The sequence below is a fragment of the Cydia pomonella genome, chromosome 3 (assembly GCF_033807575.1).
Source record: "Cydia pomonella isolate Wapato2018A chromosome 3, ilCydPomo1, whole genome shotgun sequence".
Lineage (NCBI taxonomy): Eukaryota > Metazoa > Arthropoda > Insecta > Lepidoptera > Tortricidae > Cydia > Cydia pomonella.
In genome coordinates this window covers 30,245,414-30,260,532 of record NC_084705.1, presented here as the reverse complement: position 1 = coordinate 30,260,532, position 15,119 = coordinate 30,245,414, and the positions used below count along the sequence as shown (strand labels likewise).

The 15,119-nt window shown below is 37.3% G+C and overlaps 3 protein-coding genes across 3 annotated transcripts in view; 2 read left to right on the top strand and 1 right to left on the bottom strand.

The window, feature by feature from the left end:
• Positions 1-543: 543 nt before the first annotated feature.
• On the bottom strand, positions 544-3,346 carry LOC133516538 (heme oxygenase 1). Its single transcript, XM_061849531.1, has 4 exons — positions 3,106-3,346; positions 2,793-2,925; positions 1,427-1,638; positions 544-965 (listed from the first exon to the last, which is right to left on the bottom strand). The coding sequence occupies exons 1-4, from the start codon at positions 3,203-3,205 to the stop codon at positions 679-681; spliced, it is 732 nt and encodes a 243-aa protein (XP_061705515.1). The 5' UTR covers positions 3,206-3,346; the 3' UTR covers positions 544-678.
• A 227-nt stretch (positions 3,347-3,573) lies between these two features.
• Positions 3,574-15,119, top strand: part of LOC133516535 (S-methyl-5'-thioadenosine phosphorylase) — a 13,049-nt gene continuing 1,503 nt past the window's right edge. The window contains exons 1-7 of the mRNA XM_061849528.1: positions 3,574-3,779; positions 6,832-7,007; positions 8,131-8,268; positions 9,965-10,144; positions 12,986-13,061; positions 13,401-13,487; positions 14,585-14,707. Coding sequence (XP_061705512.1) covers positions 3,756-3,779; positions 6,832-7,007; positions 8,131-8,268; positions 9,965-10,144; positions 12,986-13,061; positions 13,401-13,487; positions 14,585-14,707 — 804 coding nt within the window. The 5' untranslated portion in view covers positions 3,574-3,755. The remainder of the gene's footprint in view (positions 3,780-6,831; positions 7,008-8,130; positions 8,269-9,964; positions 10,145-12,985; positions 13,062-13,400; positions 13,488-14,584; positions 14,708-15,119) is intronic.
• LOC133516536 (cytochrome c oxidase assembly factor 7 homolog) lies at positions 3,982-5,244 on the top strand. Its single transcript, XM_061849529.1, has 2 exons — positions 3,982-4,440; positions 4,753-5,244. The coding sequence occupies exons 1-2, from the start codon at positions 4,056-4,058 to the stop codon at positions 5,115-5,117; spliced, it is 750 nt and encodes a 249-aa protein (XP_061705513.1). The 5' UTR covers positions 3,982-4,055; the 3' UTR covers positions 5,118-5,244.

The window sequence follows — 15,119 nt, the reverse complement described above, 5'->3', positions numbered from 1 at the left end:
TTTTTCGAGAACATTTTTTCTGCTCTATACAGCACAATCGAGATTTGAACCCACAATTTTTGACCACCACACATGAAAGTTAAAGTACGCTGCTCAACAGTAATATTCTTGTAATGACTTGTTACAGACATCATATTATAATAAAATCGAATGATAAATACTACGTGTATTTTTTTAATAACTACGTACTTAAACGAGACGTAGGTATAGTAGTATGAAATGATTCTGAAAAAGAATTTAAATTTACTCTAACCAAAACAGTATAAATAATAATCAATTTTTGATTTTTTTTCGAGCGGCAATGTATTTCGTACATCGTGATCACTTGTGACAGTTGTGACGTCACGTCATTAATGCGACGATGATACATTGCTTATTTAATTATTTTATATGTAAATAAAATAAATGTCGTCCATTTCTTGTAAAACCAATGAACGTGTGTTCATTAAAGCCTAAACTTACCCTTTGATTATGTGGTCGTATCATAAATACACGATGTATGTTACACCAAAGAAACGGAGTAATAATGTGACAAATCAAACATCTGCTAAATTAAATTATATTTACTCATTAAACAATCAGTCTTCAATTAAGAAATCTACATAATAATATCACATTCTAATCTATAAAAATAATCATACATTCTATCCATTACATTTCTATAACTATAATTAATATTTACTTATGCATTTTATAAGCTAGCACTGCACCAAAAATCACTAAAAACACAGCGGAAGCCTTAAACAACATGACTCGGAGAACTTGATTCTGTCCAGCAACGGAGTTGACAATCAAGTTGTTCATGAGGAAGACTTGGCTGCTTTCGTCCAGGAAAGCCTGCTGTTCCTCGGGGGTCATCGTGGCGGCGATCTCGTTCATGGCGGCGCGGAACTCGTTCTTTAGCTTGGGAATGTCAATTTCAGTGAAATCAGTCACTTGGTCGGTGTAGACTTCAGAGTTGGTTTCTATAAAATGAAAATTATATGATGACTTTTCGATATTTAGCAGATTGACTTGGATTACATTTCTATGACCTGTTATTGTGTCCTATAATTATTGATGGTTAAGGCACAACCTTGATTGCTTCCCTGAATGCCACTAACCCTGATGAAGACAAACTTAATATCAAAGGATGCTAAAATTAGTACATGTGATACAAGTGCGAAAAAAAAAATAGGAAGCTCCTGTATCATACAACATTTTACAGTACTTATATCCTTTTAAATTTTCAATAGGGGCATGTACTATACAGATTTAACTTCAGACTTGTTGATGTTATTGTTGGCTGCTTTTAATAACAACTGCAACTTAAGAATGTCAAAGTATTTTGTGTTACTTTTTGTGCACACACACAGCGGGGTCTGACCCGCCGGGTCACCCTAAATTCATATACTGCCTCCATTCCGTCATAGTTAAAAAAACTTACTTTCTCCGAACATCTTCCGCTTCTTAGCCAGTATCTGTCCGCCGCTCAGCAGCCCCAGATACAGGTGGTACACGTACGCCATCAGCAGCTGCGGGTTCTCCTTCTCCAGCTCTTGCAGGTGCTCGAGGTAACTCTCCAGTGCTGTCGAGTGAGGTGTGGATTGCCAGTCTTCACCGAGGTAGTGTGCTAGGTCTGCTTCGAATGCAGCTTTTCTAGTTAACAAAGTTAAATACATGAGAATCAGATGATTAAGTGGATTCACACAGAGCGAGCGTTTTCCTCGCCGGAGCGCGCCACCTAGGCCGAGGCATGTTTACACTGGCCATTTTGTGCGCAAGGCAATTTCCTCGCTTGTATGCTCGCTCCGTGTGGACCCGCTTAATGACATAAACATTATTGAGACTGTTAAGTGAGAGGCAAAACGAGTCTCATTCTTGGATATTCTAGTAACTAAAAATGTCTACCTTTACTCAGCAACTGGTAAAAATCACACTTAATGATTCTAATGATATACATTCTATGCTGTATAGTCTACTGATGCAAAAGATATGCATGAGATATACTTTATGGTGCTCCCACACACCACAAAAATCTAACAAATCTAAAAAAACTGGTCCTACACTAGCTGTTATAAAATGTTATAATGTTATATAACAGCTAGTGTAGGACCAGTGACAATCACGGACAACATAATAAAACACTATCAACACCATCATATTGTCCCTGTCAAACAATGTTATATAACCATTTACTTATATATTATTTAGTCATACAAACATATCAAAAATGCAATACAAAAGATGTACCACAACAAAAGGAAAATACAACAAAAAGACCTGGAGGTTCATAAAATATAAATTATGTTAACTGAAATAAATATAGTTATAGCTAACACAAACTTTTGTATCAGATAGAAAAATAACTGATATCTGTACTAAAACAACTTATGTTTAACTATATTTATAGTTGCGACCAATCATGCACATGATGCGAACTCATCAACCAATTGCATTGTAGCATTCCACCGAGGCACACTAAACGAGAATGTTCAGTCAAAATTATATGAAGGGCCCTATCTTTACTTTTGAAATCTTTGGTTATAATATATAACAACCAGTGTAGGACCATCATTAAAATGCAAATGTTGTGTTAATTCACTATTTTTTAGATTTAATGACATAGTGAATCATATCAAATATATATGGCAAAATCAAGCAATCAATTTTGGAAAAAACAGTACCTAAAATGTATTGCAGTAGTGTTATTGCATGAAATTAATCAGATATTTAATTTCAGGAGTAACTTTTTGTAATTTTGAGGGTAGTCTAAAATTAAAAGATAGATCAATTGGAAATTAAAATTTTACCGGTATAGGGTTTTGTGCACAAAGAGCTTGTTATAATCAGGCATGTTCAGCCTCTCCTTGGCATCTTCTAGGAAAGCAAAGATGTGGTAAAACACAAACAACCCTCCGCCCCAAACTGCCTCATCTCGCAGAGCTGGAAACAGAAAAAATCTAATTTTAAAAATACATTAATAGAACATAAAATAATTTTCTATTGAAAAATTTATACAAAAAGAGAGTAAGGAATATCATAAAATCGGAGTCTCAAAGCTTCACAGAGCCAATTTGGATATTCTAGAAATTTCTTTGTTTTTCAAATATTGAAGGTACTTACAAATTGCGAACTTAGCGTTGACCAAGGCATCGCTCACAGAGTGGATTTTTCGCGTTGCTTTCCTCATTCGGGTGGTAAAAAGTTCAACGTTTCCCGACATTTTTATATTAATCAATAATATAACAAGATAATGCTAAATACTTGCACCCGCTTCGCACAATGAATTTAATTTGATTTTTTGTGACTGAACGTAATTGCTGCCTGCCTGAATGTGATTGATGGTGAAGCGGCTGACAAGTGACAAGAGTGACATGTGTAAAAGTAAGTGTGGCGTTTTGTTACGTAATAGTATTTCAGCATGGTGTTTAGGTATTTACAATTAAAATTGCGCTAATCAAGAAAAATAAAATCCTGAACTTTATAATCTATTGATGAAATGAAATGTTAAGCCGTCAAATGAATGGTTGTCAAGTTTTTGGTTTTTTGGCTTGCGAACAAAACGCTTAAAATTCTATGCAGCAAGTGCGGCAACATTGATGATTGCTGATTTGATTACTTCCGGCAGGCGCTGAGCGGATTGATTGCAAGCCATCAGTTTATTATGTTTATAAATAGATAGAAGTTCACATTCGTAATCTTAGTTAATATTACATATATTAAAAATATTATCTTATATCTAAAGAATAGTAAACTTAGCAAAACGAGGAGCAATGGCTGATTCAAAGAAAATCAAGGTCAGTTTAATATAATCTACGGTTTATAACATCCTTTCGAATTAGATTCTAAAAACATTCTTAATTCTTAAATATCGTATTTTAATATTTTTTAATATTAATTTATGCTTTTATTCTCGTGACATTGTGTTAGTTTCCATTTCTTCTAATTAAAAGTAGTACATCGGTTTGTTTACAAATTGATATGATAAGCGTTATCATTTTGACAATAATTGTCAAGTCAAGGTAGTTACCTAACCTATCTGTGGCCATAAAAAACTAAATTACAAAATTACAATGGCTTATGACTTAAAACAAGAAGATGAAGTAAAGGAATACATTGAGAACCTTGGGATAGAATATCGTTTTGGTTGTTTCAAAGAGAAAAAGCCAGAAGTATGCCATTTGTTGGGAGATTACTTGGAGGCGATCAAAAAAGATTTTGACAAAGCGGCTAAAGTTTTCAAAAGCAATTGCGTTGACTATAAGTTTGGGAAATCGTGTTTGAAATACGGGAATTACTGTCTAGTGGGGCGGGGGAAGGAGAAAGGGGACCCAGCAGAGGCTCTAACCTATTTCGAGAAAGGTTGCGAACTCGGAGAACCTACGGCATGCCTGCATGCGGGGATGATGCTCACCGCCACTGGACCCAATGTTTCCATAAAAAGAGATGTTCCCAAAGGTAAGATCACTAATTTATTTTAGATTACTTAGTTGCATACTTAACCTATAAAATTTATATACAATTAAACAATGATCTAAATTTTATATTAGTATCCGTTAAGCTTGAAGACTGTTTGTGCACATCAAATGAAAAATAACAAAAAATTCGTCATGTTTCTATGTTTGACAATAAAACATGAAAAGCTATGGCCAATTTTCAGCTGTAAATATTTTAGCAAAAACCTTTTTTACTGAATCACACAAATTCAATTTTAGTTTTGTATATTATTAAAATTGATGAGGTAAAAATTTAATTAAACTTATATTGCAGGGTACAATTACTTAAAGAAAAGCTGCGATCAAAATGACGACATGGCCTGCCACTACCTCTGCGGCATGTACATCAGCGGTGTCCCCAAAAACGTGGCAGAATTTAACCCACACAATCCGGCCAAGAACAAAAACATAGAATATCTCATAAAACCCGATATGAAACAGGCATTTGAATTTGCTAAGAAAGCCTGTGAGAACGGCAACATGTACGGATGTGCAAACGTCAGCATGATGTACAAAAAGGGAGATGGAGTTGAACAAAATGCAGATGAATCTAAGAGATTCTTCCAGATTGCACAAGAATTACAAAAAGTACACGAGACAACCAAGGAACTCAAGTTTCAACAAGGCTTGGAGAAGTAACTTTGGGACAAAAATAGGTTATATTGTATTTATTTTGAAGGAATAACATTTAATATGAGATCTTGCATGATAATGGTAGTTTGTGAATGTTTGATGTAAATTGAATTAAAATATTACTGTTATAAAATTCTTTTATTTATGAATTATTATATTCAATAGCTACACTACAATCACAACCAGGGCCCATACATTTCATGCCGATGACGCAAAAATGACGTAGTTTAACATACAGGGAGTTTTCTTACAACACTAAAAATTTAGATAGCTTACCTATTGACATGTAGAAAAATAAATATTTTTTTGCGTAAAATACACTGTTAAAAATCAAAAATATGTATTTAATTAGCTTTATTTGACGTTCATAAGCGCATTGTAATATGCCTACTTGAATAATAAACTATCTTTAATAATCTATTATTTAGTTGAGTGAAAATAGATGAAAGTCAGACGTTTCTGTACTGATTGTCAAGTATCTATATCAGTTAACTAAAGAGGTTGACAAATGATTAATTATTATGAAAAGACTGATTGGAATCATACTCTATGTAGCGTGACGTCATTTTTCCGTCAACGGCATGAAATGTACGGTCAACCAATTTGATTCCTAGGCCACTATAGAACCATGTCATAATGACTTCTACGACAGTGCTTATTGAGTGATGCATGTCATGTAATATAGAGTAGTTAAAGCGACAAGGTTCTATAGTGGCCTAGGATTCAAATTGGTTGACTGTACGGGCCCTGATCACAACAATGTGTATTGTCATATTTGTCATCAATTTAAAATTACCAGATGGAATACATTGTAAAAATAATCTCATTGTAAATGAAGACAACCTTGACACATAAAATCTAAGTAATAGATAAGCCCCATAAATGATCTAACAAGGGGCACAAAATTGACCTCTTGTGTTCTAAATTGATCATTGAACAATGCACAAGCAAAACAGGACTATATTTCTAATAGCATTAAAATTTAAAATTGAAGGACTTTATTTGGAGTTACATAAGGTTGTTCTAATGCCTAGTGGAGGCCAGAGTAGGCTAGTTATAGTCAATGCTTTTGTCAAATAGGTTCACATTACTATGGAAGAATAAGCTTCTGGCCATTAAATTACACATTGAATCTTTGTATTCTTAAGTTCCTTTTTATGTAATTCTTAGAGACAACTTATTAAAGAGCTTGACACAGAAAAAAACCGGCCAAGTGCGAGTAGGACTCGCGCACCGAGGGTTCCGTACAAACCTGTAGGTATATAATTATTATATGATGTAACTAAAAATTTACGGTTTTCGCAATAGGTCCACGGGGTTAGATTATTAGACTTTGATTCCCTTGCGAGTGTCGAAAGCTTATTATTATTATTTAGTTTTAGACAGACAGCTGATGCTGGTACGTCTAAATAAGAGAGATTTGCGGCATAAACGGCTGTATCTTTTGATTGCGTTGGCTTAGAAGTTTGATTTTTCACAGCTCCAAGGGACAGTAGACCTGAGTATTTGATATAAATTCCAGCTTAATACCTCCACGCGTTCCTGAGGAAAAGGGTCTTAACAGACAGACAGACGGACGGACGGACGGACAAGGAAGTGATACTACAAAACAAACGCAACCCTAGGTCCAAAAGCAATGAATAACGGTATTTGTATAAGTTTACACACAAAACACATCCCAGAATTATTTATATTTACTATACTACAAATTGAAATGTAGATCGGCATTATCGGCGGCTCGGGCTTCGACGACCCGACCCTATTCGAAGAACAGACGGAGCACTATGAGAACACGCCGTTTGGAGCGCCCTCGGACGCCCTCATCGAGGGCAAAGTGAAGGGCGTGCCCTGCGTGCTGCTGGCGCGACACGGGAGGAAACATCAGTTTCAACCCAGGTTTGTAGACCCGTAGACCTATCCGATACTGATAGACAACATATATTTTTCAAATGTAGAACTCAACTAAAATATATTTCGGAATTCAACCTTTAGGCTGCATATCCACCAGAGATGTGCGAGTATATGTAGCGGGCCCTTTTCAAATAAGCTAGCGGGGTGCGGTGAAGCGGGAGCAGAGCGCGTGCTACTGGCCGCTGCTTGCGTCTCGAAAATATTGACACATTCCTCGCACACGTCCTTCTCTTGCTCCAACGTGCCTTTCTTTACGCTACGACATGGGATTCTTCAAGAAGCGGGTATTTAAGGTTTTCAAAGGTCGGCAACGCTTAAGTGGCTCCTTTGATGTTGCTTATGTCCATGGGCGACGTTGACCGCTTCCCATCAGGCGGCTCGTTTGCTGATATCACATAAAAAAATTACAATAACATCGCTCCGCTGAGCTGTTTCCACTAGAGCTGCGCTGAGTATGAAGGCAGATAAATGAAGTGTTTCTATTGGTTCATGACAAACATCCCTCCCTATTTGTATATATGTATGTATGTTGTGTATATAGGTATGTATGTTTATATTTCTATTATATTTATATGTGTAAGTGTATAAATAGAATATTGTTATGTTGTTGAGAATAACTTGATTTGAGTTTCATATTCCCTCATTGTGTACAATCCTGCACTAAATGCAAGTTTCTGTTTGACCCAATATTTGACTGGTAGAGAATGCCTTAAGGCATTAAGTCCGCCATTTGTAGAATTTTATATAGTGCAATAAAGTTTAAATAAATAATCCCATGCTACGCATCGTCGCACATCTCTGGTGGAAACGGTATGGTCAAAATGTGGTTGAAACTTTTAACGACTTTTACGCGGGGGAAGCCGCCGGCGGAGGCTAATTTTGTAAACTATGTATAAGCAAACATGATGTATTATCGTCATTAAAAAAGGCGGCTATAGAGTTATAAATGATGAAAATGTTTGACCAGACTTTATACTAATATAAGACACTACTGTTACCTGACAGAAAACATTGATCTGGTCTCTTCATTCGTTTCATTCAAACACTATTCTATTGATGTTCAATCATGCTATGAAAAATACGAATATTTAGAATGTTTTCCTTTCAGTGACATAAACTACCGCGCCAACATCTGGGCGCTCAAGCAACGCGGCTGCACCCACATACTCGCCACGACCGCCACGGGTTCTTTGCAAGAAGAATATCGCCCGGGAGACCTTGTTGTGCTGGACGATTACATAGACAGGTAGCAACGAAACTTATACGCTTCTCCCACCTTAATTACCTATTTCAGTCTTCATAACTATTAGCGATTTAGAATTCTGAATTAAGATATACAAGGTGCCCGTGAGCATTGCGAGCGATTTTAACGGTGCATTCCTGATGGCAACAGAAGCAAATGTTATATGATTTTTTATGAAATTTTACAAAAAGAAATTTTTGTTTTTTTTCCATTTTTTGAACACTCCTGTACATAAAACGTAATTTTTATTGATAAACACATAACCTAAAATCAACTAAAAAGTTTTTTTTTTATTTGGGGGTAGCCTCTCGAATACATTTTTTTAATTTTTCGATGTCAATCAATAGGTATGTTCAGACTATACCTCAAAGTGTCAATACCGCAGTCAAAAATTTGTTATGTACCGACTTATGGCGAAATAATGATTTCGAAGTTAAGATTAAGAATTAAGAAATAGTTAAAATGTCTCGCAACGCTCACGGGCACCTTGTAGTGTGAATGGCTTTAAACATTTTTTGTTAGTGTCTGAATTCCCGAGAGATTTCGGTGCTCTTATAACCTTGGTAATGGATGTCCTACGTTACGCTGTTTTTAAACCTTTAAACGCTTAGAACTCATAGAGGCATCTTGAGTCCATATCTAACGGCAAGAACGGTTATGATTTATGAGTGCGTTGCTGTCAAAATAACCAACGTACCATCAACTAAGGTTTATATACATTTATAGCTTAGCTTGTAGTGTCGCTGTTGTTGTGTTAGTGTCGGTAGAGTGGGACCAAGCTAAGCTGACAGCGACTGATAGCTCAGCCTGTGCAAGTATAAGTAATTATTTATTTTAAGATTATTATAATGTAATGTTTACCCAGGTATTGGCTGTTGTATTTATAAATGTTGTTATGTATTTTTCATGTCACTATATGATGTTACTATAAATGTTGTATTGACTTGTAAAAGAGCCCTTGAGGCCTACTTGCAGAATACATTTTTGAATTTTGAATTTGAATTTTAAACGTCATAGAAGTAGAAGAATTTCGTAGAAGTTTGACGTTGAAAATAACACTTGCACTGTTTGGGCTGCCAAGTGCCAAAATTGCTGCCAACTTATCTTGGTCTGACTCTATAACTACATGCCCTAATTGCAATTAAAAGGACGTGTGTCAGCACCTTCGCGGCGTCGCATATTGGCCGTACCGTGAGAGCGGCAGGGGCAGCGAGAGAGAGGTTTGGATCCTCGCTCTGGGACCTTCTTGGTGCAAAGGTTATCCATCGCCGTCCAACGTGGCAACGCGGCGAGCGTCATGGGTACCTTTGCGTCGGGAGGGTCCCGGGTGTGGTGTAGCTGTCGGTATTTAGGTTAGAAGTATTTTAGGACTATGTTTTTTTTTTATCTGTATATTTGTTTTGTTTTTGTAATATGTTTTTTTATTTGACATTGTTAATTATTTAGTTTATTTTTAAATGTAGCTTAGTTAAGGATAATCAATCTCGAATTTTAGAAATTTAATAAATAATTTTATTAACAAAGATTAAAAGGTAATCTATCGACGTCAAGGGTTGTCAACATATAGTAAGTATATGAGAAGTTCGATACGTGAGCTCCCATACGGGAAAAGTAATAGGCAGATATAGTAAAATTTCTTAGTGGTGCCTCGATGGAGACCGCTACATTCTATTCCAGCTAAGCATTTTGCTTGTTCCAGAACATGGGGCCGCAAGTGCACATTCTTCGACCGCACAGAAGGCGGTCCGCGCGGCGTGTGCCACGTGCCGCAGCGGCCCGCCTTCTGCCCGCGCGCGCGCGCCGCGCTGGCCGCCGCCGCCCGCGCGCGCGGCTACAGCTGCCACGCCGCCGGCACCGCCGTCGTCATACAGGGACCCCGGTATGTGGCTCCTCTACCATTGCCTCGGAAACCGGTTTAATTTCCGAACCGTTTTCATGTACATGGCGCAAAAACCTTTTAATTCCGGTGTCCATCGTAAAACCGTTACTTTTGAACCGGTTTTTAGGAAAACATTTCTGTAGTTCTTGTCAGATTAACCGGTTTAGAACAATAAAAACCGGTTTCTTCCTATGTGGGTGTTTTTGTTTACGCGGCGCACCACCAGGCCGGACGGCCGTCTCGTCGCTCGTCGATTTAACCGTTTTATTTAGGTTACAATAAAGTTCTTAAAACGTTCGCGTTCTTATGAAAGTTCGAAGTAAAACCAAAATAAGTTTTTGGCAAAAATTTAATTTTTGGTACAAGCTTTTATCGCTGACTGTACTTTTTTTCCACAGGCAACTAATACTCATCGAGACAATTCTACAAACCCCAAACACAATTAGGTTGCGTTGTTTTATCACAGAGTCCCTATGGCTACCTCCTGTCTCCATCATCATATCAGCTTGATGGTACCATAATTGATTTTTCATCTTTAATTGATAGAATAAATGGCGACCTTGAGTCAATTCGTTGCTGGGCCAATAAGTCTGGTTTGAAAGTTAATGCAAAAAAATCGCAAGCAATTGTCATTGGTGGTCCTTATTATGTGTCCAAATTGTCGGAGATGGTGGTACCCAAAGTGCGTTTTGACGGAACAATTATCCCTTTTTATTCTACAGTTAAGAACTTGGGTATCATCATTGATCAAACCTTGTCCTGGTCAGCTCATGTTTCTGACATTAGCAATAATTACTCATTTCCTCAAAGGTTAACTGGAAGAGATCCCATACAGGGATAAGTTCGCATTTGTTGTATTTAATTTACTCTGTAACTGTGTTTTTCGTGTTTTTATTTATATGTACAATCAAGTATATACAAACATACATACATACAATATTGCATTGTCACCCGACTTACATAAATATGTATGCAAATTTTCAGCTTCATCGGAAACCGGGAAGTGGGTCAAATTTAACTTGCAAGATTTGTGCCACACGTGCTAACAGGGCAAGTTAAATAAAAGCTTGTAATAAACCGGTATTTACCGCTATTTTTAAAACCGGTCCCGAGCCTTGTCCTCTACGCGATCGCCCATCTTACTGGCCCACTTAGATGGGCCAGCGTGTAGAAGGTAGTGGTGTCGGAGGGCTTATGGCGCGGCGGGATGAGGATACGATGGTCACGGTGTCGGTTTTTCGTCCGCACATCAAAGGTAGGCCAGCATGGTGCGTACGCATCTACACGTGACATATACATATCCATAATGCGTGCTTTCAACCAACGCAAGGCCATCTCACTGATCAAGCGCTGGACCATATAATTAAAAACTCAAAAATACAAGTGAAAAAGTACACCAAGAAGATCAGTGACGTCACTTTTAATATTGCGCATCAAATTTTCGTGTTTGTGATGAAATACAAACTCAAAATTGAAGTCGGCGGGCTATTAGCTATTCGAGGTGAGACCTGCCCCACCAAGTCTATGGTCCAGCGCTGTCAGGCTTCATGACACGCCAGAGAGCAAGACTGCTCGAGAGTGATGCGACACCTCGCTCGCGCCTTGCGCTCACGCCCTGCCGCATTGTGACAAAACCCTTTAACAATAAATAATAAATATTAAAGGACATTATTACACAAATTGACTAAGTCCCACACTAAGCTCAATAAGGCTTGTGTTGAGGGTACTTAGACAACGCAGCGAGCGTGATGGGCTCCTTTGCATCTGGAGGGGCGCGGGGCGAGTTGTGCGGATAGTTTTTGTGTGTCGGTTAGATTTAGTTGAGTTTAGGTTAAGATTTTTGTGTTGGTTTAACTTTGTATTTTTCGTACTTAGTAGGTATATATAACATAAATATAAAAACAAACTTAGACAACGATATATATATAATATATATAAATATTTATAAATACTTAAATACATAGAAAACACCCATGACTCAGGAACAAATATCCATGTTCATCACACGAATAAATGCCATTACCAGGATTTGAACCCGGGACCATCAGCTTCGTAGGCAGGGTCACTACCCACTAGGCCAAACCGGTCGTCGAACGGTGTCGTTTAACAATTACGACAAAGACAAAAGCATTTTATTGCGAACATATTACATATAGGTACATATAAGCAATCGCTAATCATTTAATCATACGTGTTCAACCGAAAACTGAGACCGTTCTTCTTCCTATCTTTACAATCCTATCTATTTAATGTTAGTGAATGACTTGCGGTCCACTGTGTCCCCACTTAGATTAGTTACGGTTACTTATAGTCGAAGCAATCAAAACGCCTTCCGTGCGTTTTTGTCAATATAACAAGGATTTTTAAGAGGCTGTCAACACCCAATGTCCTTGAAATTGATGTTACTTAAACAGTTTTTTAAGAAAGACTATTTGTTTTAGTCAAGTAAGAAAAATATATGTTCATATTAATTATATTTCAAAGACCGTGGTTGTACTCGATACATGATTGAACGAAATCGGCTCGATAGAAAATAATTGCAAAGAAATCACAATTAAACGGTTTTATGTCTTTATTGTTTTGACTTATGGGTCTGCAATTAAAATAACAATTTCAAAACATTTATATCTAAACCGCTAATGAGTAAAATATTACACTAATAATCCACTTTTTTTTATTTAAATATTTTTCTTATTATTCCCTTGCCCAGGCCCAGTAACATGCGACAGTGCTATCTCATTTACTCCGATACAAATAGACAGTGTGCGCGCTTTAGGTATTGACAGCCTCTTAATATATACAATATAATAGAATTCCCACAACAGCGTATTCTAATCGCAGGTTTTCGAGCCGCGCTGAAAGCCTGATGCACCGACAGTGGGGGGGACATCTCGTTAACATGACCACAGTCCCAGAGGTGAGTTCTTAACGATCACCATTAAAATTTATTATCGACGAAAATATTGACTTACATATCGTCAGGTGACAACCAAAACTCACTAATTACCTACAAAAAAATATTTTAACGTAAATCAACTTTATTTTGGTACAAATAGAGTTCAATATGGTTATGAACTTGTGGAGGTAATTAGTGACTACAGGATAACTAGGCTACGCTACGGAACGTGAAAGATTGGTATCTTGTCTACGCACTCAGTTTGTTTTCATATTCTTGAAGGAGAAAAAAATATGACTAGCTGTATGAGATACGATTTTTCAAAATAGTGCCGATTTAGAATAGATTGTGTAACTGCAGGTGGTGTTGGCTAAGGAAGCTGGGCTAAGCTACGCAGCCGTGGCGCTCGTTACCGACTATGACTGCTGGAGGGACAACGAGACTGCTGTAAGTAATATTATCTATAAGCTTAGTATAGGGAGCGTGCATGAACTGTAGGAGGCAGCACAGGAGCCGTCAGATTTTTGGCGCGAGGCGTAAATGTGATGTTTATTGTTCCGATGCAGCCCACACGATGGCAGAACCTACTATGCACAAGAAAACACGTGACGTCTAAATGTACATGTTTATGGTTCCGATTCAGGCCACAAGATGGCAGACCCTCCAACGCGCACGGTCCATATAATGCCTTCAAAGTCAAATAGCGCTATCTCAACAATTGATTTTGAAAATGGAATTGTCGGCTATAGAAATTAAATTATATGTTAGCAATTAATTTTCTTTTTACCTAAATGCATTAAGATATGCCTTACCCTCCATGGTCCTGTCTATAGTGCTTTAATGAAATTTAAATCATTTTGCCACTTGTAAAGTTGTGAATGTGAGCGTATAGTTCATGAGCACGAGAAAACCAGCATATTATAAAATCAGTTTTGCCTCAGCCACCCTACCTCTATCTTACACCTGTGGGTGCCATTGACATAAATGTACTACGTATTAGAGACGCTATCGAGAACAACTTGTGTCCGCCATTTTCGGCGTTTGACGTCTGTGTAGCAATTTTTTATTACATCGCGCTTCTAACATAATATACCTATTCTTTAAATAAAATAAAAACACTTCAAAAAATTACAAGATAACAATTAATTTATAATTTTTGTGTATATATTCTACAAACAATAAGGTTATCAATGTACCTCCATGTCACATCCGCGGAATGTAATCTATGCGCCAAAGAAAAATGGCGTACCACCGCGAGTGTTTAAACTAACGTTTCAAATCTTTAAAAAAATAACATTTTACGCAGTGGATTGTTATTATATTGCTTTTATTATGTTTCTAGATATTATTAGAATACATTTTCATAACGCATAAAGGCATTTTAATTTTTTATTATTTTTTTAAAATTTTCGTTACATGAGTGGTTTGTCCAGTAGTCAGAGACGTACTAAACGCAATGAAGTGCGGGCACTTCAACGAGGTGTGGAATCATTTTGTTCGAGATGCCGACTCTATACTATAGTATCCCTCCACGGCGACTGCAGGTGTCGGTGAGCGCGGTGCTGGCCACGTTCGCGCGCAACGTGCAGAAGGCGGCCGACGTGGTGCTGGACGCCGTGCAGCTGCTCGCCGCCGACACCGACCACAGCTATTTGGACGATCACCAGGTACGAGAACTACTTTCATTTAGGCCAACGTATACAGGATGACCGTAGCCATTGGACAAACCATGAAATCCCGCGTAGGGTTACTTCTCCGGAATGCTCTGATGTTAATATTTTTTAAATTAGAACAAAAGATAATAAAAAAAAATTGAACAAAAGTTATTTGCAATAATCGACAAAAAAAGAAACAACTGTGTTAATCTTTGGCAGTGTTTTTGACAATTTGTTCGAAATATTTGATAATGATGACATTTTTCAAAAGTCAGATGCTTATTAGTGTCATAAATAAAAATAATAATCAAAAAGGTCGAAGAAGGTTCCATACTTTTCTTTTAGGCTATTACCTTAGGAGCTACTAACACATACAGGCTGCTCCAAAGTAAAATATGGTAATTTGTTAATTTCTTCGAAACCG

Bases quoted from the DNA above. Each gene is read 5' to 3' on its own strand.
- LOC133516538 (XM_061849531.1), bottom strand. From the start codon at position 3,205: ATGTCGGGAAACGTTGAACTTTTTACCACCCGAATGAGGAAAGCAACG. The intron at 2,926-3,105 runs GTAAGTACCTTC...TTCTGTTTCCAG, and splicing joins CAACGCTAAGTTCGCAATTT to CTCTGCGAGATGAGGCAGTT. The intron at 966-1,426 runs GTAAGTTTTTTT...TTCATTTTATAG, and splicing joins GCGGAAGATGTTCGGAGAAA to AAACCAACTCTGAAGTCTAC.
- LOC133516536 (XM_061849529.1), top strand. From the start codon at position 4,056: ATGGCTTATGACTTAAAACAAGAAGATGAAGTAAAGGAATACATTGAG. The intron at 4,441-4,752 runs GTAAGATCACTA...CTTATATTGCAG, and splicing joins AAAAAGAGATGTTCCCAAAG to GGTACAATTACTTAAAGAAA.